This window comes from Pavona decussata, unplaced genomic scaffold, assembly GCF_977016875.1.
Source record: "Pavona decussata unplaced genomic scaffold, jaPavDecu1.1 SCAFFOLD_72, whole genome shotgun sequence".
Classification (NCBI taxonomy): domain Eukaryota; kingdom Metazoa; phylum Cnidaria; class Anthozoa; order Scleractinia; family Agariciidae; genus Pavona; species Pavona decussata.
Genome location: NW_028145491.1, coordinates 3,596,374 through 3,611,698, shown reverse-complemented (window position 1 = coordinate 3,611,698; position 15,325 = coordinate 3,596,374). Strand labels below are relative to the sequence as shown.

At 38.5% G+C, this 15,325-nt stretch overlaps 1 protein-coding gene and 1 long non-coding RNA gene across 2 annotated transcripts in view; one reads left to right on the top strand and one right to left on the bottom strand.

The window, feature by feature from the left end:
- The window catches only part of LOC146477026 (uncharacterized), a 310,708-nt gene that overhangs the window by 36,241 nt on the left and 259,142 nt on the right, over positions 1–15,325 (top strand). The gene's annotated exons all lie outside the window — the stretch shown is intronic.
- LOC146477035 (treslin-like) overlaps positions 1–15,325 on the bottom strand; it is an 88,428-nt gene that overhangs the window by 7,313 nt on the left and 65,790 nt on the right. Inside the window, exons 12-15 of the mRNA XM_085114083.1 lie at positions 8,592–8,674; positions 8,158–8,325; positions 7,682–7,830; positions 6,577–6,771 (exon numbers count right to left, since the gene is read on the bottom strand). Of these exons, the coding sequence (XP_084970209.1) occupies positions 6,577–6,771; positions 7,682–7,830; positions 8,158–8,325; positions 8,592–8,674 (595 nt within the window). The remainder of the gene's footprint in view (positions 1–6,576; positions 6,772–7,681; positions 7,831–8,157; positions 8,326–8,591; positions 8,675–15,325) is intronic.

Genomic DNA, 15,325 nt, shown 5'->3' with positions numbered 1-15,325 from the left:
TTCAGGGGGAAATTTAATCGAACTTTTGTTATTACTGCCGCAGCGAGGGAGCCTGAAGCGACCGGGCAAGGCAGCAACTCTGATCGGCACAGAAATATACTTATGGGGCCTTGCGGGAGCTTTCTTGCAAAATGCAAAGGATTGTGGTCGCGCAAAGATCAAAGGAAAAAGGCACTGTGGTTAATTTTGTGGGCACCACAATGCAACGCGCTGCTTTGCTTTTTCCAGTCCCTGGTTTCGGACAGAGCAAGGGAGGGAAATCAAGGTGAGTATTTTTTGTCGTTTTAGATGCCCCTGATTTTGCGGAATGTTTCTACTTCGTTTATATTTTCTAAACTGCATCTCTTTTAATCTCAGAACGCAATACATTTGCAATTTCAGCGTCAGGTATATCCTCGAGGGAAAAGCGAAGGCAAATTCTTGAATGTTGTTGATTACGTAAGCTATCTGCGTTGATTATTTCCAACTTTGTTCATTTTTAATACAAAACGTAGACACTTAAGCTACGTACTCACACTATAATTTGAACACTACCTCATGCGAAACGCAAATAATGCATACAAGGACTTTATTTGTAGAAGAATTATTCATATTTAGCTATGTTTCAGAACTCTCGCAGCCGGCCGGGCCGAAATCGCTGAGACAGCGTATTTAAATTCCAATCGTGCAATCTTTTGATTATATTTTTTCAGCAGGGCAAAACTGCATTTTAGCTCAGCTTAAGTCATGAATATGTGAATAACATACGCATTTCAAATGTTTTACTGGATGTTAGTCGTTTTCAATGACATGCTTGACATGTAAACAACATTTTATTTTCTATCAGATTTTTATTTAGGCGAATCATTGTGTTCACTGCAAGGTCAGTAAACTAATAAACAAGTGCAACAGGAAACAACATTTCAAATGTCCGATATTTTTAGCCTTGTAGCTGTTTCACAGGTTTTATGTAATCACTCTAATAGAGGGCGTTTTAGGAATGCTAACTACTTAGTAACAGTACTCAAAAGTCTGTTCCACCGTTAAGTAAAATCACACTACAATTTATTGTACATCCCCAATTGTAAGTTCTGTTTCCTTTGTACTTTCAACATGCCAATAAATACACATTTCCGTTGTTATACACGTTTCTCGTCATCACTGCATTTTCCCGTTTCACATAGGCACTATGGGTCATTTTGAACTCTTTCAACCTGCCCTTCTTATTCTCATAATAACAGCACTCACCTGCCTCCCCAAGGCAGCATTCACTGCCGCTCCGGTATACTAGTTAATCGTGTTAAAGAACAAATCGTCTGGATTTGTTTGTCAGGGGTGAGAAATTGTCCTCTATGCTTGAGATTGATTTCTATAGTCCGCAGGCGTGAGACTCACGCATAATAGGGACTTAACGAATGCAAGACGGCAACGCCAACGAAAACGTCACTTGAAAATAAAACTTTATTTCGCTTGTGCTACTTCGCGATTATTTTAACTCGTTCAACTTCTACACAAACGCGGACAAGCTACCCAGGAACCAAATTGGTAGGAGTGGCGTTCAAGTTAAGAAAGAAAATGAAAAATTCACCGTGGTGGGTTCACGTTCTCTACAAAACCTTGAATTTGGTCATTTCACGTTGTTGTTTTGCATAAGACGGCAGAGAAATGTACTAAAACTTAAAACGCACGTGCATAGCGATTGTTTTTGCTCATTAAGCCTTTTGTTTTGTGGCGTTCTCGTTCCCGTCGCCGTCGTGTTTTCGTAAGGTCCCTAATGATTATGTGAAGACGCGTAATGCATAATGCGTGAGAGTTGGCAGGTATAGTTTCATTATAAGCTTTTCGAAGCTTGGAAAGTTGTGATTCAGATAGATTTGGTGTGAAGGAATAATATTGGGTCATTTTATCTTGGTTCAAGATAAAGTTTTCTTCTTCATTCATCCTCAATTTTCCCTCCTTTTCCACATCATTCTCTTTTACACTGGCAACATTTTTGTTTCACTTCTGTTGGAAGTCATCTTGATTTACCTCCACAATTTTGACATGAATTGAAGTTTCCATGAGCCCCTAATCAATTCCTTTGCAAAGAATATATGCGATCACTTACTCTATGGTGGTAACATTTTCCAATACAAAGGTAATCGGATGGTGAAACCTCTGTTTTGGGGGATATAAATTTTTGTTCCACAAGTAATCTGTTTTCCGTTACATTTGTCAAGAGCTTAATGTATGCATTCTAAGTTTCATTTCGTCGATTTCCCCAATTTGAAGCCCTTTGTTGTGATGTGAAAAGTCTTCACATAATCTTTGAAGCGGATTTTTTCCTACTTTCCAACCATTAGTAAGTCGGGTTAACGCCTTTTTTTTGGCCTTTGCAAAACCTCTTCAGAACCTCGACAGTTTTTTCAAATGCATTTTATTGGAAATTGCTATTGTTTTACCATGTTTCGGAGATGGTGCCCCATTGATTTTGACTGTTTTTTTTGTAGCATTTCAAAAGGCCAACAGCCACAAACCTTGCAAACTTCTGGTGTATGGAGTAAGTTCAAAATAGAGTTTCGATTTTCTTCTTTTTAAAATAAACCAAACATTGGAAATCGTCCATTATTCATTTACAAGTTATGTGTTTTGCTCTTCACAATCAGTATATTCTTTGAGATACGCAACTTATAGTGAAAGACAAGTTGTTTCGGCTCATTGGTCAAAAAATAGATGACTGGATAGTCTCACAGTTGGACTGAAACAACTGCACACCAGTGTTGTTGTCATTTTTTTGGGTATTGGTATTTCATCACATTATTAGTATCCTCACCTTGAGCTCTCATTATAGTCAATTTCTGGATAAAAGTCGTTGCTTCCATACTGAAGGCGACGAGTTCTCAGTTTTGCTGAATTATCCCCACCAAATTCAAAGGTATCAAAGAAATAAGGATTCTGCATTAATGCATTCATCTTGCATGTCTGTTGGATAAACACCGAGACATGTTTTGCATTTTTGATCCAAGTGGTAATTTGCCAAAAACCTTTTGAATCTTTCCTTGATGCAGATGTCAAAATCTCACGCCTGTGAACATCGACGGCTCGCCCACAGCAAGTTGACCCTATTGATGTAAATTTGAGCATTATGACCCACAGCTCATAGGTCCTTACAAAATCTCATCTAGCTGTGCTACTGTTTTGCCAAATAAGGTCAGCATCACTCTGAAGGTCAAACGCAATAACCAAAGCCATTGTAGGATACCTGCTTGTCCAACAGTTCCTCAAAGAAGAAGTATCTGTTGAGAGGGACAATTGTATCAATAGCCTTCCTCTCATTTGCCAGCAGTTACCTTTTTTTTTTTTTTAAATTTTGTGATGTGATGCCAAAATTTTGTGATGTGATGTTGTGATGCCAAGATTTATTGCAGAATCGTCTATGACATTTGTGTCGCCTGTGATGAGAAACCAGAACGATACGTGTGCTGCACTTCTCATGTAATCATCACTGAAGTCAGCTGAAAGCAGCGTTGTGAATGTTGCCCGTGTTGTATGGATGGGTTTTTTTTTTCACTTGATTTGACGAGTTTGTTCATCAACGAGAAAACCCCATTGATTGTTGAAGATGGGATGTCCGCTGTATTTGCAGCTCCATCTGCTGTGGTTTTGAGAACGCAGTTCACCAGCAAAAATGCGTTATACCAATCAACCCATTGTTCCTATCATTGATCACGTTGTTCCCTTGTTTGTAGCACTTCCCTTCTTCTGACATCATAAAATTTCACCCATTCACTTGGATGGTTCATTTTCTATATCAAGAACATTTCCCCGCCTCAATTACGATTGAAATGGCTATCATTTATGTCGGGAATGTTGTTTTTATTGCAACCGTTTTTTCAATAGGCGATAGCAGAAGTTTTTGCCACCTTTGTTGCCCCTTTTAAATGTCCATCAAATGCTGGAAATCGCCTTGAGTTGATTTCTTTTCTTCTTTTTTAAAGTTCCGTCAGACCCCATCCATAGAACAAGATCAGTTAATTCATTTTCGGTTGGATTACCCTACTTTCTTGGGAGGAGGAGGAGGAGGAGGAGGAGGAAAAGGAGGAGGAAGAGGAGGTGGCGGATAATCGTCTTCATCAAATTCCAAATTTTCTGGTGGAGGAGAATCTTCTTCATCAAATTCATAATATCCAGGTTATGAGGAAAGAGAATCTTGATCACATTCAGGTGCCCTTGTAAAACTATACACAGGTTGTTCCAATAGTCAAAAAATTCTTTTATTGTAACAATTACAACTTTGGTCAAGTGTCCCATGAGTCAAAGAAGTACCAGCATAGTCCCTAAAGGCAGCTTGTTAAACAAAGCCCCGACCCAAACGGCAGCTTTCACTAGAAAATTAGCCTTCACAGTTTTCATGTGAAACTTTTGTAAGATTCTCCCAGTCGTTTGAGCAAAGCCTGACCTCCCCATCCGAGAAAAGGTCGAATGTAACAGTTTTATCTTTCCGGACCTTACTTCCTGTTCGATGTAATACAAAAATGCAGCCATGTGCAACATTCTACAAAGCCAGTCAAACACTTGCATTCGGCTGACATCACAGCACCTGATACAGTCCGCAAAACAAACCCACAGTGTAAGGAGGTGTTCATTGTTTAAGGAACAACCTTCTTTCTGACATAGGTAAAGTCGCACTAGAGCCTTAGTGGCCCACACAGCCTGGGCTTAGCCCGGTTTCTGTAACATGAAGCAACTAGGAGTATTGTCACTTCCCCCTAAATGGGATGCTAGTCCATCGCAGGGCTACCCCCAGCAGTATGTGAGGAGATTGAGATCAGTATTGACAAGAAAGTGATCAAAACAGGTTGATCATACTATCGACGCTCAACTTTCTTGGTCAGAACATGTCAATGAGATTTGCAGGAAAGTCTCCTCAGCCATAGGGGCTCTAAAACACATGGGACCCTTTATTTCCATGGATACTGCTATTCGCTATTCGAGTTTATAACGCTTTAATATTACCACATTTTGATTACTGCAGTCCAGTTTGGGACTGTCTGAGTTGCTATTTGAGTGCAAAGCTGCAAAAAATTACAAAATCGTGCAGCCAGAGTTGTTATTAATTCACCCTTTGATACGAGCTCCAGCCTCCTTCTGTCGAAGCTTAAGACGAACATTTTCAAGAAAATCGTTGATGTAATCGACATCAACCTAAAAGATGTAAAGAAATCCACGAGTTCAAGACTTCTGCCAGAGTTGTGAATGAAAACAGTAATTTAATGACATTATAGGACGAAAACAAGCTTCGCACCTAAACGAGGCTGTGCCTCGTGCACATCTAAGAAAATGTGTCCCGCATGGGAGCAAAAGACGCTGTCGCGTCTTATATAATGTTTTCGGCATCATCAGGTTATTAAGAGCTTCCTCGTGCGGGTGGACCAGTGAGGATGGGACTCTGCAGAGACTCTGCGCCCAGTAACTCTACCCCAATGAGGGGGGTAGGGGGGAGCAGAGACGGGGGAGCATTTTGCTCAAATTATTTTTCATTTTTTTTATTGTTATATTAACATGATAAAAGGCGCGTTTTAACTCGCATCCACTTCAGATGGATGTATCTGGCACTGTAAATTCGATGTAAATGTTTCGAAAGCTATGTTCTTGTCCCCCTTTAAGGGGGCAATTTACCTAAATTTGGATGAAATTTAAAGAGGTTTTAAGAAGGGATAGAAGAAAGAAAATGATTTTTGGAACACCAACAGACAGTTGATACCCACACAAGAGCACCCCAGGTTGCTAGTGGACTAACTTGGTATCCGTCTATTAATTATTAACTACCAATTCTAATTTTAAAACTTCACTAAATCTTCAATATTTCTTATTTCTCTTAATTTAACCAATCCTTCTAAAAAAAAAACTACTTCTCCCAAATATACCCAAAAATCACCCAAACATTCAAAAAATACCCCACCACACAGATTCACGGGGTAATGATAGGGTTTTTGGATTGTTAAGTGGGATCTTTGAGAAATCTGCTCAGCAAGGGAACTACTGTCCATTGTCTTAATTGATCTCTTGTAAAACCGTCTTGAGGTGCACTATTATTGTTAATTACTCTAGCTATACATATACCACTACGATCCAACCAACGTCTTCAAATCTGTAAATAAACCTTGTCACAGATACTATGTTTGGGCTGCCAGTGAGCACACAACTCATAATTCCTTGATAAGGTCTGACAAAGGCGTTGCACTCAAAACGTCAGTTTTGTATCTCTGCGATGGCCAATTTACCTTATTTAATCATTTGATAAAAAAAAAAATAAAAAATAAAACATTGACATTAGTTTCACTCCCCCCTCTACGCAGCACCGCAATTTCTTTATAAACGTTAATTACAACTTGCGTCAGTTAAGTAACCCTTCCCGTTCACCTGTACCACTTAGAAATGACTAAATATGATTACTTAATTACCTGACAATCAACATAATCGAAACAAATGACTACTTTATGAAAAAAAAATTGTCACAGTTAATTTTGTTTAAGGTTTGAACAAAAATCATATAAAGCAACGTTTTGTTGAATGAAAGATTGTACATAACACCATATGAGCAATAAAGCAACGTACCTACAGTATTCCTTCTATGAAACCGGTGACTTCCTTGATTAATTTTCCCTTCCTCTGGTAGTTTCATTTCCTTTGGTACTTTGACAGTTGAATCATTTTTGTCAGTTGTTTCTGTTCCCATGAAAAGATTTCGTCTGACCAGCTTAACAGGTGTTTTATGGCCTCTTACATTCTTGTCTTTCTTCCTGTTTAAAGCTGCAAGCAGGAAATTTAGAGTTTAACATTGTGCAGGTCACTATTAGAAGGAATTCTGCCTTTCGAAATCATATGGTTGGGGTTGACAATAAGAACAGCTTGAAAGAGCTGGGCTTCTTATTGGAAGGATGTTTGCAACTAAAATTCTTGTAGTGCTTCCCATTTAAGGTTATGTTTTAAGATGCTGTCTTTTTTAATGTTTCGTTTTAATCGGAAAAAACTATTTCCTTCTCTTTTACATAACAAAAAATGCAATTAACATTCAGCATCAGAAACACTAATTATTAAACCGCATCTTACGCTTACAGCTTTCCATGCTACAAGTGACACTTTGAGTTTCAAAACGATGCCTTGTTGTCGTTGTTATTGTCGTAAGATTTGACCAGTAAAAGAACCAGCCACAATGGAAAATCTAAAATTTTGATTATGAAAAGCACTCTCTAGCTGGTTGCATAGCCAAACAATTAGAGTGTATGAGCCACACCCAACCAAAAACTCATACCGGATTTAAAGGGGACCGTCACACCCACCCTACCCCTGAAATAAACTTTTATTCAACCTGTATGATAAGGAGTGCTACTGCATGATGCAAGAGTGGGACAATAGCATGAAGAGGTGATGTTATGTCTAAACAGCGATGAACCAGCCGTAGTGACATTTTGTCACCTTTAACACTGATCACAGGGCTTTCTACAAAATCTAGTCAGTCTGTCTGGAACAAGTAACCCAGAGCCAGTGGGTAGTCATGGTGACAGCTGGCTAAACACGAAAAAAAAAAAGAAAGAATTTGTCCTTCCCTAACGGATTTACCTGTAAAATACACTCATGGAGTTTTGGAGAATCCCGAAATACTTCAGCTTATGAAACCATGTACACTTTCAAATATTCAATATTTCTTAGTGTGACAAACCTCCAGCACTGATGGAACCCTGAGGTTTGTCCTTCTTTTTCTTGTCACTCTCCTTTGGCTTAGCTTTTGCAGGCACAACAATTTCTCTCCTTTTTGTACCCACATCACTGGCACTCAAATGATGGGTGAGAACACGGCAACCACTGTTTCTACAACATAAACAGCAAAAAAAAAAAGAGAGAGTTCCTTGAAACATCTCCCACCATAAAGGAAGGTTCCCTAGAGCCACGGCAAAGGTGAAGGGGGGGGGGGGGGGGGCACAAGCAGCACCGTGCCTTTATTCTTAAACGGTGGAAACCTGTACATCGTCTGGGTGATCTGGTCATATTTTTTGTGCTTTTTAGCATCTAAGTGCAAGGTTTATTACTTCCCATTCAGTTTGTTTAGCTCAAAACTATCATAACTATCTCAATAGCCTGCTTATTCATTTTAAATTTTAGCCTGCTGATATAAACATTTATATTTGAACATATTACCTTGGTTGAGTAGCGATTTGTGTAGAAATGGAGGTACTGGTTACTGAGCGTCTGACTGGAGACTCATCATCACTGGACCATTTTGAAGGTGTCAACAATTGTTTAGGAGGACGCATCATAAGCCCCTCGTAAACACTGCACAAAAACTTAGAAAGACTGTAGCTATACCTGAGGAAGGGGGAAGAGACAATGGTCATTATGTAATCAACACTATTGACACATGGGGTCACTAATACCTGCCAGGCACGCTGCTACAAGCATATTCATCAGAAAGTTTTGTTTTCATTATTGTCAACAGAAAGTCAAATCACGTTTGAAGTTGTTACTTTGGGTTGGGGATTTTTGTTAATATCAAATTCCATCACTATACTTTCAGGGATTCATTACACTTCTTTGGCTGTTTATAGCTTGCTAGCATAGAAGATACAAAATACCTGTCAAGAAGTACTTCACATAGATACACAGCAAGAAAATTTGGATCCTTCATGAATGAGATGGCTCGCAACAAAACAGTCACCTGCACCCACAAACATAAAGATTGTAATGTGAGCAAAGCATGAATTATATCCTTGAAAACTTTTGACATTTCAAGTAAAACACCAAGAATAAAGCACAGGTAAAACAGAATATTTGACATATCACTACTAGTTTACTGGTCTTTTAAGACATGTCCCGCACCCTTCTGGTCCACAGATTGCCTGCTAAAGTGAATCTCCTTCAATAAATTTCTGACTCACTGGAACCTAACAATTATATCAGACATCCTCAGAACCAAACTAGTTCAGTGCCCTGTCATCATGCACAAACAATGCTGACAAAAGTGAGTGGTGCATGTGTTTTGAATGAAACACGAACAACGCAACAAGGCAAAACTCCACTATGTTTCAGCAGATGATGAACAGTGAGAAAATAAAATACAGTAATCATACCTGACAAGTGCGACTTAAAAATCATCTCCAAATGGTCCTAAAATTATGCCTTAAAATTGACATTCATTTGGTCATGCCAAGTACAATTTTAAATATTTTACTTTTTTCCCGTGATACTGGACAAACGTTTTGGGTAGGTAAACTATTTCTAGATACCTATTCATTGGTGGAGAGTAAATATCACTTGGTCCAATTTTTTTTTTCAACGAGCATGTTTAAATCAATGTGAACATCATAGTATTGCAAAAATCTTTTTCACTTTTGTTTTGTTTAAATTTTTTTTTTCATTTTTACCTTGATTACTTTTGCGATAATATAATTGACCCGGAAAAAATATAACATTTCAGGTAGAAGTGAAAAACAGCTCACCTCCACTGACTGTCAGTCAACTGTCGGCAGACTGTTGGTAAGTTGCCGGTGAACTGTTTAGTAAGTATGTAGAGTAAAGGTAAGTTAAAAAACTTTGTTGCTTTTTTGGTAACTGCTAGATTTCAGAGTGTTTTAGTCATTTTTTTTTTCTTGCCCACTGTTGGTAACCAGTCGGTAATCTAGTGTTAAAGGCAATTTTTTTTCCAGGTTACCAACTGTTGGTAACCTGTCTGTAATTTGTCGGTGACCTGTTGGTAAGCTGTCGTGATCTGTGGGTCAACAGTCAACCAACAGTCGGTGGAGGTGAGCTGTTCTTTACTTTCACCACATTTCATAATCAATAAATTTTTAGACTTTGTTTGAGATGTTAAAACGAAACACTTGCTTTGGTCTTCAGTTATGTCATTCGCTAATATGTTTACTTCTTGGAATATGGTCCACAGAAACATCTACTTTATCTGTGCATACACAGTGTAAAAGGTGCTTGACAAGGGTTCACCACCGCTCCTTTTGAAAGCTTGATAACTCATAACGGTCAGCACATTGCAAGCCAACAAAATGAACTGGAAATCAGAGGAACCGTGAAGAAATTCAAATAAATTGCACACAAATTTTGTGAGCTAGCAAAGTTCTAGGAAACCACAAAAACAGAGTATCTGAAAGGTATTTGACACAGTTTTTAGCGGAAAATAGTGAAATGAAGAATTAGCATTTTCACGCAACTGTGGAAACTAGCTTTTACAACAGTAATTTTTTGATTCCACATATTATGTATTTTGCCCTTCACAGGGCTAATTGACTAAAATAATGATTTAAACGCATTCTGTGTTAAAATTAACCTTCAATTTTCGAGGGAAAATGAATGTCCTTCATTTTTCGTGTGTAAAAGTCAAACATTGTAAGCTGAGTACAAAAATCTCATTTGTTTGACTCATTTGTTTTTATACTTCTTTTACGCCCATACATGTAGATAAGAAGCGACCTGTGGCTGAACTGCGTGGTTCCAGTAGAAGAACAAGTAGATAAGAAGCGACCTGTATCTGAACTGCGTGGTTCCAGTAGAAGAACAAGCACCTTGTTTCTCTGGCTGATAACTAAGGACACCCGGCCAGTTACCATTTATCAAAAGAAACCATCAGCAAGAGAGGTCTAATTTGGCAGGAGATGGGCTTTTTGCACTAAATAAAAGTCAAATTGCAAAAATTTGACCTTACCATTGACAATGTCTTGGAAAATTTTGCCGTCCAACAAGGTCCTACCAGTACCCTCAGCACAGCACCCTCAATGATGTTTTCGGCGTCATCATGACACCATTTCAAGTTCAAAATCTCTTCATCTCTTAATGTTAAGGACTCGATTTGAGCCAAACTATTTGCGTGACATTACATAATTAATAATTACGTTAATCTTTAGAGTACTATTTCTGACAGTTTGTTTTAATCATATTGAATAATGATAAATTAATGATATCAGAATTAGTATCACAATTTAGCAATCCCACAGTATAAGAAAGATATATTATTCTGTGAGTGACACAGGTGTACTCGAAAAAGGAAATCCAAGTGCTCCTATCAGGAGTCAAACCTAAGTTATTCTGATAACTACATGTAGGTCAAATGCTCTACCACTGAACTACAGGAGACTTGTGAGAGCTAAGGCCATTAAACTAGGTTCATGAGACAACATCTTCCATACGGCTAGGATCTGAATGTCAGTGTGTGGCATATGCGAGATGGAATACAGGTGATGATATATTATTTTAAGCCTGGTGAATAAATGAGAATTCTCAGAAGAAGGAAATCAGAGTGCGCCTATCAGGAGTTGAATCATAGACTTTCTGATTACTAGCTTGCATGCTCTGCCACTGAGCTACAGGAGACTCTGGGAGTTAGGCTATTAAACTAGGTTTATGGGACAACATCCTGCTTCCTGCTAGGGTCTGGATGTCAATATGTGGCAGATGTGCAATGAAATAAATGAGATGGTATTTAATACTTTTTAAGGCCTGGTGAATGAATGAGAATGATGTACTAATCAGTGACTGACACAGCAAAGGGAATCTAAGTGCTTATATCACGAGTTGACCCTGGATAATATTTAACCCAGGATAATATTTAACAATATTATCCTGCGAAATCGCGTGGAATATCGCCTGATACTTAGCCGACGAGGCCGTAGGCCGAGTTGGCCAAATCAGGTGATATTCTGCAAGATTGACGGGATAATTGTTTTATTATTCAACACATTGAAAAACAAAGCACAGGTTTATAGCAGAAAAGCTGGAGGCGATCTTTATTTGTCAAAAAAAAAAAAGAAACTTGTGACATTTTCCCGCGCGAGGACCAGCATTAATGAAAGCAGCAGCTTTGCTCTAGTTTGAAATTGAGAGCGTTTTGCATCAAATCAAAAATTGAGTAAACGTCTAGTGCACTAATCACTGGCAAAATTTTCCACAAATTTCTAGCCTCGAAAGCTGAAACTAGACAGCATTTTAAAGCTGCAAAGGATTTGTTGTGTCAGCCTGAACAGACTGGAAAAGCTTTTCAACGATTTCTTGGGTGAGTATTTCTTCGTTTACTATGCAAGCAATTTCACGATCTTTCCTCAGTGTTTGACCACAGGCATCCCAAGCTCACGTTTAGAGAAAGCGAAAAATTAATTATCTATTTATTCATATATGCGTCACGGCTGTGTGAGTTGGAACGTGACCTTTCATCTTACGCGGTGTTAGGTTACATGAGAAGCGTTGAGAATTTGAGCGCTTTATAAGACGTTGTATGGGGAATAAAATATCGTTCATTTATGAAGGAGAGAACAGTGGTGGCATAAAAAGCCCAAAACAGCGAAAATAACGAAAAAGCACAACGGACACACAAGAGGTGAGTTTTTTTTAATCATCTTACGTAAAAAACGAGGATATTTTAATGTATTAAGCGTTCTAAATGAACGATATTTTATTCCCCATACAACGTCTTATAAAGCGCTCAAATTCTCAACGGTTCTCATGTAACCTAACACCGCGTAAGATGAAAGGTCACGTTCCAACTCACACAGCCGTGACGCATATATGAATAAATAGATAATTAATTTTTCGCTTTCTCTAAACGTGAGCTTGGGACGCCTGTGGTACCTCGTTGCTTGCAAGAACTCTGGATCTGTTAAGATACTTAATGTTTTTTCAGGCGGCTCTAATGCTTCTGAGAGCAATTGCTTTGTACTTCACCTATCTTTTTGTCTGCCAGAAAGCTAAAATTTCTCTAGGCACTTCAGTGCAAGCTCGGATTTTCTCAGGTGGGTTCCTTCATCTGTTCAAGAGGTGTCAAGATCTTTATTTAACAGTAGAGACAACCAATCTAAGAAAATACATGCACTGTTTGCAATTTCTGAGCCTTTGCTATGACACGGGACAATCCAAAAGGCTTGTCAAAAATATCAATATCAAACGTTTTTGCTGAACTGTAATTTGCCAGTTCATAAACAGAAAGGTAAGCACAGAAAGGTTTTGCACTAACCATGATAATTCTTATCAGCAAACATGGTTGCTTTCTCTATGTTCAGTATAAAACAGCGTTATTAATAGTTTGGTGTTCTTGCAAGGTCATTACTTTTTGAAAGCACTCTGCCATTTTTTCCTCGACACACGAAAACTACGTTTATCGCAGGATATCTGTTATGTGCTGGCGACGTATATTGAGTTCACCATGACCATATTTTCGCAGTGTCACAATGTGTTGAATAATAAAAAAATATACCACCACATTTATTCCAAGTAGACCTAAGATATTATTGAACGAACTAGGGTAAACATCTACAGGTATGACTTTTCTGAACCAGCGAGGATGTTTGCGATAGAATGAAGTCTGCAATTCAAAGGTACTGCACGGAATATGGAAAGGTAAAACAGCTTGTGTCTGTTTATTAAAGGAGGAACATGAGATCTTGTAGTTTAACAAAATTGACTGCTTTAGTTTGTATCACAATTCCATGTATGAGGAAAACATCGTGCACATTTCAAAAGCGTGTGGACTAGGCCTCGGGAAACATGTCCTTTATGATCAAACAATAAATGCAGAACTGAAGGCGCAATTCAAGTGTTCTGACCCCTGCCCTCCTACCAAAGGGTCTTAAAGAAGTCTAGAGAGGAGGAACTACATCCTGATGTTGCAAACCAAGACAACAAAAACTTTTTCTGAATCAGCGTATGACTAACTTAAGAGACAATTGGTACAGGCAAAATTAACCATAGACCAGCCAGAGAGTAACACAGCCATACTGATACATCTACACGAGGAAAAACTGGATTGCAAAACAAACGATTTGATACTTGACTCCAGGGGCTCTGCATGGAAAAGGTGTCAGGTCAGCAAGAATCAGCAATATAAATGTTAAAGAATTTTTGTCAGCCAAAATTGACCTCGGGATGTGTCACTAAACAGTTTTTTTAGATAATGGGGAACACACAAGGCCGTTGCGAAAGGAAAGAATTACATTCCAAAAGTCAAGTCAAAGGATTTTTCTCACTAGGCAGAGAAGACAAGGAGCCATTGCAATAATGAAATTTCCCTCGAAGACGCACTCAAATAAGAACAAGAGAGAAAGAAATGATCTAATGAGGATCATAAACAAGGATCTTAGTCCACAACATCCTGTCAGTGATATGTGTATCTACGTCCATTGCCTCTGTGACTACATAGGGGATGACAAGTTGGCAGAAATGTCAAAGATTTTCACATTTTCCAATGAAACATTAGAATCTGAGGATAAGAAGAAAGGCCTTATTGAGAATGTTCAGGTTTAGACTTGTAAGTCCTTTTTGTGATTTCCACAATGTGTCTCTTTTGTACCGTCAAAAAAAATATGGGCGGCAGCTCTTGTAATATTATGTAAACACAAGATCAATCTCTAAACAATCGTTCCAAAACTAGGATGCACTGCAACCAATAATCGAAGAATGCTCATTTTGGATCTTCTGCAAGTGCAAATTCAATATCACAGAAAACATCTAAAATTTGTTATACTAGCCTGAAGGAAGAAGGACATTTCAATGATTTAAGGCACCAACTAATACACTTTTTTGAGCAGAATCTGTTCTGCATTCAACATGCTGAATACAATTTGGATTTAAAAAAGCTATTCTTAATGAGACAAAAGAAAATCAAACTGCTCTACACTAACAGAGTCAGACTGTTTGAAAGAGGAAAGTTTCTGTTATTGTGAATTTCAAACAGGTTTTTAAATTCCCAAATGATGAGTGCAGACAAATTCTACAATTTTTTTGTAGACTAGTCCTAGGTCAAACGGCCATTTGTCAATGGGTCAGAGTAGAGTGCCGGTACAAAAATAAAAAATCAAACTAAATAAATACTTGGCAGAACAACCTGTTGTGTTAGCTTACGTGAAGTGTTTTTGTTCACTCAACACCACAGGGGTTCTTGGACTATAAAACATCGCATTAGACAGGAAACATGTGTGGCTTACTAAGGCATATGTTTTAGCCCAATACCGGTAACTTAATATGGTGGCAGCGGTCAGTTTCCAAAAACCTTAAAACTGAAGAAAAATCAGAAACTACCGAAGTAAGGGCAACTGAGTGCCAAATGGAGCTGGAGTCCTAGCTGAACAACCACAAGTAGCAGACAAGTTATACGAAGCCGGCGTAGCACAACCGAAAGTTGCAGTGCCTGTACAACAAATTTCCAAGTTCTGCTACCAGACAAGTTTAGTTTCAAACCCCCAAAATGGCTAGAATGGATTAAGAGATTCCAAAAACTCACTGGCCTTGACAAAAAGGGCAGTGAAACCCAGGCAGATACCTTAATTTATTCAATGGGCGATGACATAGTAGCTTAGTATGACACTGTACTCTGTAC